Source organism: Ruditapes philippinarum, unplaced genomic scaffold (assembly GCF_026571515.1).
Source record: "Ruditapes philippinarum isolate M1 unplaced genomic scaffold, ASM2657151v2 ctg833_1_1_1_1, whole genome shotgun sequence".
In the NCBI taxonomy this organism is placed as follows: Eukaryota; Metazoa; Mollusca; class Bivalvia; order Venerida; family Veneridae; genus Ruditapes; species Ruditapes philippinarum.
In genome coordinates this window covers 1-17,500 of record NW_026853013.1, presented here as the reverse complement: position 1 = coordinate 17,500, position 17,500 = coordinate 1, and the positions used below count along the sequence as shown (strand labels likewise).

Sequence of the window (17,500 nt, the reverse complement as noted above, 5' to 3'; positions counted from 1 at the left end):
ATTGAATTGTTTTTTCAGTCAGTTTTCTGTTTGAAATTCCAGGCTTTCGCAAGATGTAAAAGTTACCTGGATCATGCAAAAAAATCTCCTGATTTGAAGATTGTGGCAGGTGGTAATTGTGATGACAGGTAGAATTGTATCGTTATATATCTAGTTTTTATGCTGATTTTGGTCATATCTTGCGATTTATCTATCAAACCGGTTTTGCTGGATAACTAACCAGTAATTACAAATTTTTCTGAAAGTGACTGTCTACGAATGCTACATGATTTCTGAATCAGTAATGAGAGACAAGTGTCCATTAGACTTAATATCTGAGATCAATTGTCTTGGAAAAATTATGCTTTACCCAAGGATCAAACCAGCTAACCTTGGAAAACAAGTCCTATGCTCTCCCTACTGAGCTTAGTGTGTGACATGACTGGGAATGAAAAATATAATGATTATAGTAAATATATATATGAGCCGCGTCACGACAAAACCAACATAGTGCGTTTGCAACCAGCATGGATCCAGACCAGCCTGAGCATCTGCGCAGTCTGATCAGGATCCATGCTGTTCGCTTACAAACCCTATTACAAGAAAGGAAACTGAAAGCGAACAGCATGGATCCTGATCAGACTGCGCAGATGCGCAGGCTGGTCTGGATCCATGCTGGTCGCAAACGCATAACGTTGGTTTTGTCGTGACGTGGCTCATATATTTTTTATAGGATTTAACTTATCCAGTCATGGTGCAGTTTATTTTAGTGAAATGAAAACTGGCCACCTGATTTCTTTTAATTTTACTACATTTAAAACATACCATGTGATCAAATATTAACTAGAATAAGTATATACAAAATCTAACTAAATTGTTGCATATTCCAAGAATATCATGTACCCTAGGAAATTTGATCGAGTTTGCTTTTAGACTTGAACAATGAATCCTTAAGCATCTTGATAATGAAATTCATGTGTTTTTAGCTCACCTGTCACAAAGTGACAGGGTGAGCTTTTGTGATCGCTTTTCGTCCGGCGTCCGTCGTCCGTCCGTCGTCCGTCCGTCGTCCGTCCGTCGTCCGTCGTCCGTAAACTTTTACTTTAAATGACATCTCCTCATAAACCACAAGGCCAATTTCATCCAAACTTCCAACAGGAATGTTCCTTTGGTGGTCACCTTTAAAAATTTGTTCAAAGAATTTAATTCCATGCAGAACTCTGGTTGCCATGGCAACCGAAAGAAAAAACTTTAAATATCTTCTTTTAAAAAACCATAAGAGCTAGAGCTTAGATATTTGGCATGAAACATCTTCTAGTGAGTGTCTACCAAGTTTGTTCAAATAAAAGCCCTTGGGTCAAAATTGGCCCCGCCCCGGGGGGTCATTGATTTTCCCTATATGCATATAGTGAAAACTTAAAAAAATCTTCTTTTAAAGAACTCAAAGAGCTATGGCTAAGATATTGAGCATCAAACATGTTCTAATAGGTGTCTATCAAGTTTGTTCAAAGAAAAGCCCTGGGGTCAAAATTGGCCCCGCCCCAGGGGGTCATTGATTTTCCCTATATGCATATAGTTAAAAAACTTAAAAAAATCTTCTTTTAAAGAACCAAAAAGAGTTAGAGCTAAGATATTTAGCATGAAAAACATGTTCTAATAAGTGTCTCTACCAAGTTTTGTTCAAATAAAAGCCCTGGGGTCAAAATTGACCCCGCCCGGGGGGGGTCATTGATTTTTCCCTATATATGCATATAGTAAAAAAACTTAAAAATCTTCTTTTAAAGAACTCAAAGAGCTATGGTTAAGATATTTAGCATCAAACATGTTTTCTAATAGGTGTCTACCAAGTTTGTTCAAATAAAAGCCCTGGGGTCAAAATTGGCCCCGCCCCGGGGGTCATTGATTTTCCTTATATGTGTATAGCAAAAACTTAAAAAATCTTTTTTGAAAAAAACCCAAATAGCTAGAGTTAAGATATTAAGCATGAAACATCTTTTAGTGAGTGTCTACAAAGTTTGTTCAAATAAAAGACCTGGGGTCAAAATTGGCCCTGCCCCGGGGTCATTGATTTTCCTTATATGTGTATAGCAAAAACTTAAAATCTTCTTTTGAAAAAACCCAAATAGCTAGAGTTTAGATATTAAGCATGAAACATATTCCTAGTAAGTGTCTACAAAGTTTGTTCAAATAAAAACCCAGGGGTCATAACTGGCCCGGCCCCAGGCGTGTCATTGTTTTTAACTATATGTGTATAGTAAAAACTTTAAAAAAATCTTCTTTTAAATAGCCCAATGAGCTAGAGCTTAGATGTTTAGCATGAAACATTTTCTTATGGGTGTCTACCAAGTTTGTGCAAATAAAAGCCCTGGGGGTTGGGGCGGCCTATATACAGGTGAGCGACCTCAGGGCCATCATGGCCCTCTTGTTTTTTTCAGTAAAGGATATTTTATAGAACCAACAATTGTTGAGTCACACAATCCTAAAGAGAAGATCTTGAAGGAGGTAAAAAATTTTTTATCACTTATATTGTTACTGAGGTACCAGAATTTCAAGCTTGGCAAATCATTTAAAGATATACTATGCTCATCTGTGAGTAAAATATTTTAATCGCTGAAACTTATCAAAATCTATGGAATTCTTACTGAATATGTCAAATTTGAATAAAAGAATGAATAAAGTATGTATGGGAAACTGTTTTACTATTTACAGGTCAAGTAAGTTAGTCTTATCTTAAAAAACTGTGAGTTTTTTTTAAAGACACTATATATTCATATTGTGTCAACCTGTAGTGTATAGAGTTTAAAACATACTATCTACTTCATATGAAGTCAAAAAATGTTTATTTTATACATACAAAGAGACTAGGTAGCAATTACCAATATTTTTAAATATCAAATTTGAGTATAGTATATAATTAGCTGAAATGAAGCAATTCAATTTTTCGATGTCTGTTATTTGTTTGACTATAAGAAATGTAGTGGTCCTATCATACTTGTTAACAGTGTTAATTAATTTAATTACCTACTTTTATTGACAGGAAATATTCGGTCCCATTGTTACGGTGTATGTGTACCCAGATCAGAAGTATCGTGAAACAGCTGAACTTGCCGCAGAAACTTCACCATACGCTTTAACGGGAGCTATATACGCAGATGACCCGTAAGTGTTGACGTTTATATAAATTAAGTCAACAATAATGAAAGTAATTGCTGGATATAGTTCATGTATTTACTTTCAGTAAAATACAAACCATGCATGGTGGGCATGGTATATTTCCCTTACATAGTGGTTTTTAGTAATTGTCAAAAACTATTTCTCATTCATGTACACATTGCTTCTTGTGTCTATCTGAAAGCAAGGTGAAATGGAAGGTAATTTTTCACAAGAACTTAACACTTAACTAAGATCTTTAAGTGGTGTAATGTTAGAAGTGGGAACATTTAAATTGTCAAATTTTCAATCATGTTGTTTTCAAGATCCTGTAGTCATATGATAGGGACAAATTTAACACTAATGTGTCTGTTATTAAAATCACATAAATTATTTGAGAAAACGAGTTAAATATTATGAAACAAATTATTTCAACTGCTATATATAACAGATATAGGTATAAAAAACGTAAGTGGCGAGTCATTAGGTAACTATGCTTATAAACAATCTTGATTACTTAGGTACAAATTATTCTTTAATTGTGTCACAAGACAATTTCGTGTTATTAAGTTTTATTGATATTTTTGTTTGCCTTTTTACCAAGAATATACACCTACTTTCAGTTTCATATTTTTACAATAATATTTCAGTAACGCTATAGAAGAATTATCAGATATATTCCTTGACTCTGCTGGCAATTTCTACATCAATGACAAATCCACCGGTTCTGTTGTCGGCCAACAACCATTTGGCGGTACCCGGCTTTCAGGTATAATCTAGAGATAATTTAGGAACTTCTTCAGTGATCATATTAATTAAATTGACATGCAGTTAAATAGGTAATGTTTTATAGAATGATTAAACTCTACAGACCTTCTGTAAGCTAGCTGGATAGTACCTCACATGAAATAATCCAAACAAGGTGGAATTCTAACCTACAGTGATGAAGGGCAAGAAGTTCCAGTCAGTGACCATAACTACTTGGCCATGGATGCCCGTAAAAGCTATAAAAGAAACCATATATTGACAGTATTTTGTTCTATTACAAAACTGGAAAAGATTATTTCATAAGTGAATCAGGAAGTTTAGTATAGAATGGCTTAATAGTAAGTAAGTATTAGTCAGTGGGCGCATGGGTGAGTGAGTGAAAAGTAAGTAAGTAAAGAAAGGCAAAACAGTTGGGCAAGACCAGTCTTCCCATGTGTGCCTAAGCAATGTATAAAACAATTCATATAATACAAATAGTAATACATCGAGAAGAGATCAAATTCTGAATATCAAATATGAGTTAATAATATGATTGTATACAATTTATAGAGAATAATTTATATGAATGAAGTTATGTATATGTTTGAATAAATGTCAAATAACTATATGATATAACAACTGATATTTCAGGAACAAATGATAAAGCAGGAGGACCCTACTACTTGTTGAAGTTTGTATCACCACAGTCAATAAAAACACGTAATGTACCGAAAACTACGTGGAAATACCCCAGTATGGAAGATTCTCCTTCTGATTTGTAAGTCAAACAAAGAAAACTTTATATATATTCTTTTTACTATGTTTTTTTTTAGCTCGACTATTCAATTAGAATAAGTAGAGCTATTGCAGTCACCCGAGCGTCGGCGTCGGCGTAACCACTTATGTTAAAGTTTTTGTAATAGTTAAAATATTTTCAAAGTCCATAGACATATGGCTTTGAAACTTTGCACACTTGTTCACCATCATGACCCCAACCTGTAGACAGGAGGAGGTAACTCTATCAAGCATTTTGACAGAATTATGCCCCTTTTTCGACTTAGAATTTACGTTAAAGTTTTTGTAATAGTTCAAATATTTTCAAAGTCCATTGACATATGGCTTTGAAACTTTGCACACTTGTTCACCATCATGACCCCAACTTGTAGACAGGAGGAGGTAACTCTATCAAGCATTTTGACAGAATTATGCCCCTTTTTTCGACTTAGAATTTACGTTAAAGTTTTTGTAATAGTTCAAATATTTTCAAAGTCCATTGACATATGGCTTTGAAACTTTGCACACTTGTTCAACATCATGACCCCAACCTGTAAACAGGAGGAGGTAACTCTATCAAGCATTTTGACAGAATTATGCCCCTTTTTCGACTTAGAATTTACGTTAAAGTTTTTGTAATAGTTCAAATATTTTCAAAGTCCATTGACATATGGCTTTGAAACTTGACACACTTGTTCACCATCATGACCCCAACCTGGAAACAGGAGGAGGTAACTCTATCAAGCATTTTGACAGAATTATGCCCCTTTTTCGACTTAGAATTTACGTTAAAGTTTTTGTAATAGTTCAAATATTTTCAAAGTCCATTGACATATGGCTTTGAAACTTTGCACACTTGTTCAACATCATGACCCCAACCTGTTAACAGGAGGAGGTAACTCTATCAAGCATTTTTTTTACTATCAAGCACTAAGAATAGTCGAGCGTTGCTGTCCTACCGACAGCTCTTGTTGGTGCTTGTAGAAATGCTTTGGTGCAGCATGTAGTTTTCAGTCAGTCTTTTACTTCCATCACAGGTACTAACTGTTTCAAGAGAACACCATCATTGTCTGCTAACTAAGCTAACTAGGATTCCAGGGATCGCTGGTTTGATCCTTTGGCATCTGAATATTTCTTTGTTATTATTGATCTGAGGCATTCAGTTAAAATGGGCCTGTTGCTGTCTCACTACTGGGAATTTAAGGAAAAAAAAAAAAAAAAATAGGGGAAAAATAAAAGTTTGGGGTTTTTTTTGCTTTCCCAAAAACCCCAATTTTTTTGGGTTGGGGGAAGGGGGGAAATTGGGTTTTTAATTACCCGGTTGTTAGTTATCCAGGAAAGCTAATAAGGTGGGCAGACTGACGTTGTAAGACAAAAAAATTCTTGAAATCGGCCAAAATACCATATAATTAAACAAACATTTTGTACATTTGGTGACTGCTGTTTTAGATAATTGATGTGAACTTTATAATGGTCATTGACCTCTATGCTTAAGCAGAGTTAGGGTCAGTTGAATTTAAGTGTTGAATTAAAGTGTATTATCAGTGGGCAAAGTGGTAAAGGTTGTTTACTTTAAACCATGTAGCCTTTACAGCTGTGGGTTCGGATCCTGACAGGGACTTTAGATTCTTTCAGGTGAGAAAGCTATCCAGCTGGCTTACAGAATGTTGGTTGTTCTACTCAGGTGCCCATTTCTGCCTAAAATAATACAAGGAAGTGCATCATAGGTCTTTATCAGTAAAGCTTTGAAGTTGCCATAATTATGACCTCTACTTTGATGGTGCGACACAAAACCCAACCAGAAAATGAATTGTCTGGTATGTCCTGAGACAAAGTGTTTAATACTAGCCTTAAGTCTTTTACACTTAATAGTGTATTTTTGACACTTAAAGTGTAACAAATTCAAATAAACAGCTAATTTTTTATCTTCGTGTTTCAGTAAAGTTGACAAACAAGCATTCCCACATGTGAAGTAAGATGCCCAACTAAACAACAGCAGAAGACACTCTAAAAACTTAACAGATGCTACGGAATTGAACAAACTAAAGTGATGTTACATAATCATATATAAATACTCATTTATTTTGACAGTCTTGACAGAAGAACTTGTTTACGGTATTGGTTTGTTTTTGAGGAAATAATTTGTTTGTTTTACAATTATTTGTTTTTTTTTTTATTTTGAACAGAGAATTTCTTTACAGTATTTCTTTTGATCAAAGAATTAGTTTAGAATATTTGTTTGTTTTTAATGATGAATGTTTTTACTCTTTTTCTTTTGATGAACCATTGGTCTATTTACAGTATATTTGTTGTTTTAAAACAAAATGTTGTGTACAAAAATTGTTTGTTTTGATTACAATATATCTGTTATTTAAGCAGTAAGACTTATATTGTTAAAGATTTTTTTTAGCTCCGTGAATGTGTACATTTTATACAAGTTATATAAAGTTATATCACATTACACGTGTATTCATTTGGTAAATTAATATGATAATGTCCCCTTAGTGCAGATAACTCTTACTAAATTAGTAGTAGGAGTTATCCTGTTACTGCACTTAGGTGACCTTATCAAGTTGTAAGAGATTTTATTGGAAATTTACTAATGGAAATATTATTTTCTAAAGCTACTGATTGTCATCGGCTGTTATGGAATCTCAGAATAGCACTATGTATCAAAGTTAACTACGTGTAATAATAAGATACTCGATACTTTACATTATGCTTTTATTATTAACATTATTTTTTTGGTTGTTTTTTTGTATGGAATATTGTTTTGCATCATAGTGCTAAAATGAACTAAAATAGATCATGATGTTAAAATGGCAGAAGATTTTCATTTTTGAGTGTATTGTCATATAATGTTGGAAAGTACAGAGTCCAGTAAATGCCTTAGGAATATGTATACATGTATATAATATAAAACCATTTGTTGGGTTAAAAAAAAGATATTTATATACTTTGCATAATAATATTACAAAACTCTTTACATTAAAATATTTTTTTCTATAATAGTAAAAATAATTTTTCATTGGCTACCTTTAAGAATAGCAAAGCATCATCCCAACCTTGCACATTTTATGTAGTTTAAAAATTGGACACAGCTAGATACTGTACACTGATAATTAATGTCTTTCATCACTCTGATTGAACAAATACAGTAAAGACTTGGAAAACTGTAACCTTTTGAAAACTGGACCCTCTGAAGACGGAAACCTCTGAAAAACTGAAACCTCTGAAAACCTCTGAAAGCCAAGGTACAAATGTGTTTTGTTACATAAGGAGTTATAAGAAAGAAATGAAATTTCTTGCAATGTAAACATGATTGATTTTTGGCTAAGCCATTGATTGGATGGTCATTATTTAGTTTGAAGTGTCTTTTACCTGTTAAATCTTTGAATACCTATGGTGTGGTTTTATTTTGAAGTCTTAGTATATTAAAATTTGCCTAAAAGCCTTTGTTTTGACATTTAGCTTTTTGATTATTTGTGGGTTTATTTTAACTAATACTCATTTAAGGAATATGTTTTGTGAGGTGATAAGCATCATATATTTTTTGTTGATTTTGAACAACATTATTTTTGAATCTCATTTTATTGCTTGATTATTATTTGTGATTTATTTCATTTTTGATGGGCCATTAACACTTGTGTTTTGTACAAATAAATGAAATGCTGTGGTAGAATGCTTCATACCTGATTGTTGTGTGATACTGTGTTGTTGTTTGTTTGTTGTTTTATTTTTCGTTTTTTTAAATGCAGAATGAAACTACAAAATTATTCACAAAGACCATAAATGGGTTACCGTAATTGAATATTGAAAATAACATTGCAGACAGGAACCTATGGAAAGTGCAAATAAATACATGTACAACTAGTAGAGTTTTATAATATATGTAAGTAAAATATACATGTAATTATTTTCTTTGTTATAATCCATTATTGTTAAAAGGTTTTCTCTCTCTGAGCTGATGTGCAGTCATCTGACATGTTCATTAGGCAAGGGCAGTAACTATGTCTATATTTTTCTGGAGGGCATTCTACTTTTAGTTATGGGTGGTTGATTGTGATATACATGTATATTTTGTTATATTTTTAGCATAATATTTGAACAGAATTCCACTGCATATTGATGGATTTTGAGTTTTTGGGTGTAACCCATAGTAATATCTTTTTATGGGTTCTTTCATAACTACCCATTTGGACACTTTATGTATCACTTCATATTGATATTCTGTCTATTAATTAACATTAACAAGTGTAGAAACAAGACTAAACAAGTCGTATTACTCATTTGATAAAATATATTGTTTGAACATGTACATACTTTGTACATACATAGCCATTTTAACACCCAATATGGAATGTTGGATTTTGGAACTCATTTTATGTTCAATTTTATAAATACTCTCAAAGATTTTTTTTCTTTTTCCATTATCACTTTATTGCCTCCAAAATACATGTAGTAAAAAACACAACTCCAAAACTTTAGAAAACTATAATATTGAATGATTTATAAAATGACTATGACTTAACTGCATGTTTCATGCAAAATTTATCAACATATATATTATACCACTAGAATGTTGCTTATGAAACATCATTGTTCTATTTCTACACTGAAAAAAATATTTCTATCAATATCTGATTATTTTGGACAATCTTTGGAATCAGTTGTTAAATTTTCTGTAAAAGAAAGATAAATCTGGTGGCCTGGCTAATATGATTTGTCATTTATTCGAATAACAAAAGATTTAGGTCAAAAATTCTTATTGTAATGCACTAATCTGATAATTTGGATCAGCCACTGTTAGGGTCATTTAAAGATCTATCCATTTTAAAGTAAATCTCACATGTTTATCGATATTTTAAGGGTGATGGATTTAATATAAGTATGCACATTTTTCGTTTTCTTTTTGTATTTGAATAATGTGTGTAATATTGTCTATGAAATCTAATAAAAATATACCAAGAATATATAAGTATTAGTATTTTGTTCTTGTTTTATTTCCTTGCCAGATTTAGAAAATTATCCCTTAAAACAACATCTTAAACAATGTTAAAGGAACTCCACTGAGGTCCAAAACCCTAAAAACACATATTTTGTATCATTCCTAGCTTGATATTGGTCTAGACCTACATCAAATGGTATATAAAATAAATCTTAAACAATTACTTCCAGTCCCATCATGTCAACAGTGGTGTCCCTTTAACCAATTTGGTGGATGTTAATCAAAATTCACACGAATGATATTATAATGTGATCATCAAGAAAAGTTATATAATTGGTTTCAGTGTTATGCATTTCTAAGTCACTAGAACCGATAGCAGATTTCTTTTAAATCTCCGAAACTATATATGTATACAATGCCAAGTGCTAATTAAGATATTACATTTTAGTCCTCTACAAAAGTTACATATATCATGACCCCAGTCTTGGGACATTCTTCGTTTGAATAGACCTGGGATAGATTAGAGCTAGTAATACGTAGGATCATGCGTATAAGCGTATGGGAAGCTGCATTCCGTATAACTAATCAAATTATTTTTGTCTTTTCTATAAAAAAGTGTTTGTTTTGTCGTTGGTTTAGATAAGATATAACAAGGAAAAAGAAAACTTTGCTTATCTTAAAATCATTTTTCTTAATTGATTATTTTTATTTACATAGTGGCATTTACTTATTTATTCTTATTCTAAATAAATTAATTATGTCAGCTCTAAATGTACAAGACGACAAAACGAACTTAGTGCTTTTGCGACCAGCATGGATCCAGACCAGCCTGCGCATCCGCCAACTCTATTACAAGTAGAGAAACTGATAGCGAACAGCATGGATCCTGATCAGACGGCGCGGATGCGCAGGCTGGTCTGGATCCATGCTGGTCGCAAACGCACTATGTTCGTTTTGTCGTGACGCGGCTCAAATGTAGTGTCAGAAGATTCGTAATAGTAAGATATTAAACAGAAAATAAGAACAAGACCCTAACATGAGTCTGGGGCTTTAAAAGTCATGTGCATAATATTGCTGGTCCTTCATCAATGTGGGTTCGACGGGTACGTGGGTTCGATGGGTACTTTCAAGGAAGACCAGTGATTATTCTCAGATGAACGATCATACCTGGAATAATGCACACGATGAAACACCTAGTATCTTCCTTCATTATACGTTTACAGTGTTGTTGCTATATCATTTTAATCTTTATAATGTTGAGTTCCGCTTAAGCTGGTGCCAGCTAGGTAGTGTTTTGTCACACTAGCCTATGACCAAGCTAAATCAAATAGAGCTGGTAACATTTTCAATATTCCCGTATCGGCGTTCCTTACTTAATGTTCCCATTTGTCTACTTCGTAAGCGTCTTATAAAGCACATTGTAGGTCAAAATAATTAAGGGGACGACAATCTTGATGACCGTTCTTTTGACTGTATTTTATCAAAGAGCATTTTCAGGGCTAAAAGAAAATAAACAATCGTGGATATAATACATCGGGTTAGCATTTGTTAACTAGTGACTTTCTAATAAACTTCAATATGAAAAAATGGCCTGTAAATTGAAGGTAATTTACAGGTTTCGAAATTCGGACCGCATTTAATTGTCCATGCTTGAACTTACTCACAAAATATGCAAAATCCTGCACATTGTCAATGGCATCTAGCGAGAGATTTTTATTTTTATTAAGATAGTAACAAAAATTAAGTCTCTGCCATCCGTGATGCGGTATTCTCAGCAGCAATGAAAGCAGACTTTGTTTAAACAATTTATGTTTTGCCACGGAAGATCCAAAAACGTTTCAACTTTACCCTTTTAAGCAGACGAATACATTATTGAAGATGCGCGCGTTACTCTACTTTCGTTTTCGCCCAATATACATGTAATTTTACATCCGTGTGAATATAACATGGCTTATTATATGTTAAGCGACGTTCATGAATGAAAATAAAGTTGTAAATGGATTGTTTTAGTTAAACTTATTTAGTCATGTTATAAAATAAATATTGGCATTCGTTTCCATTTGATGATCTTTTATTAACGAGTTTAGAGAAATGTTATTAACGAGCATCTGGCTTAGCTACTGTCAAACCCTACTTTGCTTATGGAATATGAAAATATTTGATTGAATAAATTATATCTGTCATATTTTGCGGATCAGATCGGAATATCCGTCCTGAGGGGACCCGCCCATTTGGCAGTAACGAGTCTTATCGACTTACCGCCCATTGATGGGTTCCCGAGTGACGGATTTTCCGATCCGAACTACAAACATATATGTATGTCAGATATTTTCCTTCATATTCTACCATATTCCATTATATTTCTAAATAATTTACCTTAATAAAACAATTTTCCGTGGACATTACTGTCATTAAACTTGTAACTTTTTTCTTACAACATATCGTATGCACTTACAACTTCATTCATAATGGCGAAATTACGTCATACTAAGCGTGCCATTTAATAGCACGTACGTGACTCATCTGGCTCCATCCCAGCCAGAAGAAATTTTCGTCATGGATAAAACTAACGGAAACACCAGTCTGATATGTAAGAATAGTCTGTTTGAGTTACTAAATATCGGCTAAAGATACTCATTAGTAATCAGAACCCTTTTTTTGTGTGTTTGTTTTTTTCCATTACCCCCCCCCCCCGCGCTCATTCCGAGAGGATTTAAACAAATGGCTAACAATTGGAACTCTGATCATTCTATGTTCAAATCTCTTAAAGAAGTTTAAGAAAATTCATGGGTGATGAAATTAATTTTATCAAAACGCATATTAATTTGGTTTGATTTAAAAGGATGTTTGGTTATAAAAGCCAGAAAGACCGCGCTTTAGTTTTTCATTTCTGTTGATTATGTTTACTTTTGATGTATGTTAACGTAGCCACACTTGTTTACTTATATATTTTCAGTGTTTTAATTTCTTATGGTACAGATACAGTAGTCACTAATTAATTCTTAAATATTGAACTAAGCCACTGGTTTGCATGGTTTGTCGCATCCGGCACTCTCCGTGCTTTGATTACTAATCGAATAAATGAAGTAAACAGTCTTCTAACGTCACTAATTAAACCTTAAAATATTGAACTTATAAGGGAAGAAACGTCTAATTTTCCAATTTAATGTTACTACTTAATGTACTTTGATACAGATATTTCCATGTAATACACCATTTACAAAGGAAGTTATTACCTATAATTTAATACCAGTGCCATATATATATAGACTACAAATTCGTTATTTATGGATTTTCCTTCGGAAAGAAATTGTCGTAATAATCGAAATACCCATGGTACAGTTAGTTGAAAACGAAACTTGGAAATTTTACACAGCGGAAGTTTTCAATTAGTTTATCTTGTACATATCGATAACACTGTTTTAAATAAATGAAATAACAATTATTTTATGAAAAAATAATATAATTTGCATTTAAATTTTTAAGGATTAAATAATGAAAATACATGAAGATTCCGAATAAACTGTGTGTGTATAAATAGAATACAAGTAAGATTTGGATTTCCCGTTACACATTTATTCAGCTGGTTGCGAAGTAGACACTGTGCAGCAAATATGGCCGAAGGAGGTAACGCTAACGCGCCTGAAACTTTCCTAAGTGTTGAAACAGATGCAGCGCCGAGTGTTGCTTATGTGAACTTCGATAATCTGGATATAGGCAGTGAATGTGAAATAAAAACTGAATCGAAATTACCAGGGAGTAAACTCGAAGAACATGACGATGGTAGTAAACAAGAAAATTGTGAGACCAAATTTATAACTGCCGCAAGTCCAGATTGTGATACAAAGCCTGATGCAGACGGGAATATTGAAACAGGCTTGGGAAGTTTGAACCTTGTAGAGAAAGTTGAACCGGAAGTTGATGTTACAGAACATGAATTCATAGATGATTTAGATATTGGGGATAATGATGGTGATACTTTACTACATACATCTATAATAACTCTCGGGGCAGATTTAGCCAGTGTGTTGATTTATTTAATGGTAGAGTCCGGGATTTCCTTAGACATAGGAAACAATCTACAGCAGACACCTCTCCACCTTGCAGTACTGACGAGACAAGAGCAAGTTTTGATAGTTCTTCTCTCAGGAGGGGCATCGGTTTATCAAAGAGATCATTTGCTGAGGACGCCCATTATGATAGCATGCGAGAATCAAAGTATGAAGATGTTAGATTTACTGATAAGCGGGGGTAATTTTAGTCCTGATTCAGAGGCCACATCAAGGTTGCTTAACCCAAGTACCCATCCCCTTGATTTACCAAATGCCGACGGGGAACGCTGTCTTCATATAGCCGTCAAGCACAACAACAAAGAAATGGCGAGAAAACTGCTCGACAACGGAGCCAACCCTAATCTCCCGGACAGGAAAAGTGGAAGAACACCATTGCACGAAGCGGCTAACCTTGATCATACAGAGATGGTTAAATATTTGATTTCCCGGGACGAAGTTGATATAAATGAGACCACTTACAATGACGAGACTGCTCTTGAAATAGCACACATGCGCGGGAGAACAGAAATCGTTACCTTACTGAAACATCACAGTTTTCCAATTACGAAGCGGAAGTCAAAAACGGATATACCCACGGGATAGGAAACACAATAAGGACATCAGTGTAAATATCATGTTTGATTTAGAAGACCATTAGGATTTATTAAATGGCAGGGACACCACATTACCCGCTCATAATGTACTTGTGATAAAAGTCCTGCATGCAAATAAGATCTTTGAATATATAGTGCCACGGACAGACCATACAGCATATGAACTGATGTATCAGAAAAATGACAGAGTTCTTGCGGCAAATTCACATACACAGTCTGTAAATGCATGTATATAGTTAAATGCTGATTTTACAATCGAGAAAACAACATCAGTGCCAGGGAACATAAATTTATCCAATTATTCTGTCCTCAGATAGTATAACATCATATCGCATTGTATCTTTTTGTTACCGATTTCAGATTTTTGTTCAGATTATCCGTGGATATAATTTTGTCTTTAACAACTTTTATCATGTGCTAAGTTTAACAGACTGAAATAGTCTCCTCCTTGTAGGGAATGATAGTAATATGTAAAGACCTTGTGAAATTTAGTGTAAGAAAATCGTGTTTTCGAATGACAGTATTCCTCATTTGTTGTTGTTGTGTTTTTTTTGTGTTGTTTTTAAATAAATAAATAAATAAAACTTGACAACGACAGCTTATTTACGGTTGTCATTTAAACAAAATCGATAAATACCGTGTTTTATACAATCATGTATTTATATATAAGTCACACATTTTTACACTTCCTTCTAAATTGAAACTATGTAAAACATATGATAACTGATTTAAACACGGTGATCTATTTTTTTGTTTACAGTATTTTATTTACCTGTTGAAATGCCAAAGTAGGTACACATATTTTTACTGATATAAAGATATATATTTTTTAATTTAATGGACTATACAGTGCACTACTACTTTTTTTCTTTTCAAAAAACAATGCCTATACTGTGTTTGAATCTACTTTATGTTATTCAGGACAAAGTGGGTCTTGAAATTGCAAAGTGGTTTATCTTTTGTTCATGAGTTTTTTAACCGATCTGACACATATCACATTTTTGTTTTGTTTTGTATTTAGTGTAAATATTACTTAATCAATTTCGACTGTAGAAAAAACATAAAGCTTATTCGAATAACTCTGAACTAATCAGAATCTGCCTGCTGGAAATGACCGGCTTTTGGTACATTTGTATTAGGAAACATATGGCGCCAAGTAGGGCTCGAACCCATTGTACCTGGGCCGAGATTCAGGCAGGCAGACAACTTAGCTACCCATTTTTTTTGTATTTGTTAGAATGTATTATAGTAACGGAATTAAGAACATGACGCGGTCTATTGATAACGTAGATTCCACCTGATTTATTAATTACTTGAGTGTTGAAACAGCCACATACATGTATATTTTTGTTTGTTATGATTATATTTCATGTATTTGATAGGTTTCTAAAAACATCATTGAACAAATTCAGGTAGAGCGTGGATTCCAAGTTGTGTCCCCCAACACCTTTTACATATTTCTTTCATATATTTCACATATTTGCTTAGTATAATTTTGGAAGTTCTACATGTTTAATCATGACAAGCAGATCTCGGTGTTGAGGGGGTGGATGCGAAGATGGGAGGGGACGGGGCACCATAGAGCTTAAACTACGATTACTTGGTTAAATGTGACTACGTAGAAAGCTTTTTGCTGTCTTTTGAGTACTTAATCTGTGCTATATTATGATTTGTTATGATAATGTTAATAAATAATTGCTTTTGATAAAACCAAATATGATTGTGTAAACGGTAAATGTTTATCGTTTAAACAGACAGTTTACAATTATGTAAAACAATCCAAGTTAAATACAGTATATTGGATAGTTTCCAAATTTATTATCTTAAATCTGTTGTTAAAAAGGAATAGAAAATAAAAAGTCGAAACTGTTTTTCAGTGTCTGACTAAATTGTTTTTATATTTGCTTTGCCTGAACGCCTTTGAAGTTTTATTTCTGTCATCACAAGAAGGGAAAAGGGTAAAGAAAAGTCCAACAAAAAGTGGATTGAAAATGTCTGGCACAAATGTGCCAGACGACTTTATTTTAGAAAAAGGTAAATAAACTAAGTTAATCAAAATGCTAATCTTTATGTTTTCCAACCGTCATTATATCTGTTTGTCAACGAATAATCGCATGCCTGCAGAAACCGGAAATGATTGGCCGTCAATTGCATACTGGGTAGCCAAATTTTTGGTATTTTAATATTAAACTCTTGTAACTTTGAATGGAATGTTCCAAAGGTCAAAGCTGGACAGCTGGTAAAAGGTTAATCGATAAGGACGATGAGCAAATAAATATTGTAAAGAAAACATGTATCATTTAAAATACAAATTGCTCTTCCTTATTTAAGTCAAATATTTAAATATAAAATCGATTGCGTACTCGTTTATACCATTATTATTTGGAAAGCATCCAAATTTTCAATTCATTGAAAAGTTATTTTTGAGGCAAATTGTCTCCTGACCAAACTAACATTTTATGACATATTTCATTTTTTCATAACATTTTTGTATTTTTTTGTTTGAAATGACTTTTTCAAGTTTATAATTAAATAATTTAAGAATATATTTATTTAAGTTGTGAGATTAAAATAAACAGCGTTGTACGCGTTGACTTTATCTTTAGAGATTTTGTATATAGTATGTAAAGGTTTATATTATAGTAAACTAAACCATAGATACATGTATGCATATGTAATTGTACTGATTAATGAACTTAATGAACGGTAGACTATACTCGTATTTGCAAACGATAAAAACAATTGTCTAATGTCTATTTAGATCTACTTTATGCTATTTGAATTTTATTGAGTAATGATTAAACAATTACGATTTTACCTAAGGTAAACATGTACAGGCAAACGTATTGGACGTTCATGTAAAAGATTAGAAATTATTTTAATTTACTACTTTATATTAAAGAAAATAAATATATCTCAGTTGATACTTTATAATATTTATTGCCTAGGAAAGAGGTTTTACTAATCTGTTGTAAAATTGTTAATCTTTCATTTTGTTGAAATTCATTATGATGAAATAATACTTGAAATGGTTTAGTTATCAATTACTTCTTTTTCATTTACATCCATTTATTTATTATGTTTTAAGTTATAAAAATAAATTGCAATGCATTCATTATCAAAATTATATTTTGATTTTTGGAATGTGTATTGTAGAGAATATATTTTTGCTCAATTTTAAGAAAAAACTCTATCATGTTCAAACCCATTGTTGTATTTTAAGTCAAACAGGCATT

At 32.8% G+C, this 17,500-nt stretch overlaps 2 protein-coding genes across 2 annotated transcripts in view; both read left to right on the top strand.

Moving 5' to 3' along the window:
• Positions 1-9,634, top strand: part of LOC132731579 (delta-1-pyrroline-5-carboxylate dehydrogenase, mitochondrial-like) — a 35,909-nt gene extending 26,275 nt beyond the window's left edge. Inside the window, exons 11-16 of the mRNA XM_060717779.1 lie at positions 43-128; positions 2,415-2,481; positions 3,017-3,138; positions 3,780-3,898; positions 4,528-4,654; positions 6,590-9,634. Of these exons, the coding sequence (XP_060573762.1) occupies positions 43-128; positions 2,415-2,481; positions 3,017-3,138; positions 3,780-3,898; positions 4,528-4,654; positions 6,590-6,626 (558 nt within the window). The 3' untranslated portion in view covers positions 6,627-9,634. The remainder of the gene's footprint in view (positions 1-42; positions 129-2,414; positions 2,482-3,016; positions 3,139-3,779; positions 3,899-4,527; positions 4,655-6,589) is intronic.
• Positions 9,635-12,716: 3,082 nt separating this feature from the next.
• On the top strand, positions 12,717-16,135 carry LOC132731571 (B-cell lymphoma 3 protein-like). Its single transcript, XM_060717766.1, has one exon. It carries the CDS (start codon positions 13,213-13,215, stop codon positions 14,251-14,253), a length of 1,041 nt encoding a protein of 346 aa, XP_060573749.1. The 5' UTR covers positions 12,717-13,212; the 3' UTR covers positions 14,254-16,135.
• The last annotated feature ends 1,365 nt before the right edge of the window (positions 16,136-17,500 follow it).

Excerpts from the sequence above, each read along its gene's own strand:
- LOC132731571 (XM_060717766.1), top strand. The coding sequence starts at position 13,213 with ATGGCCGAAGGAGGTAACGCTAACGCGCCTGAAACTTTCCTAAGTGTT.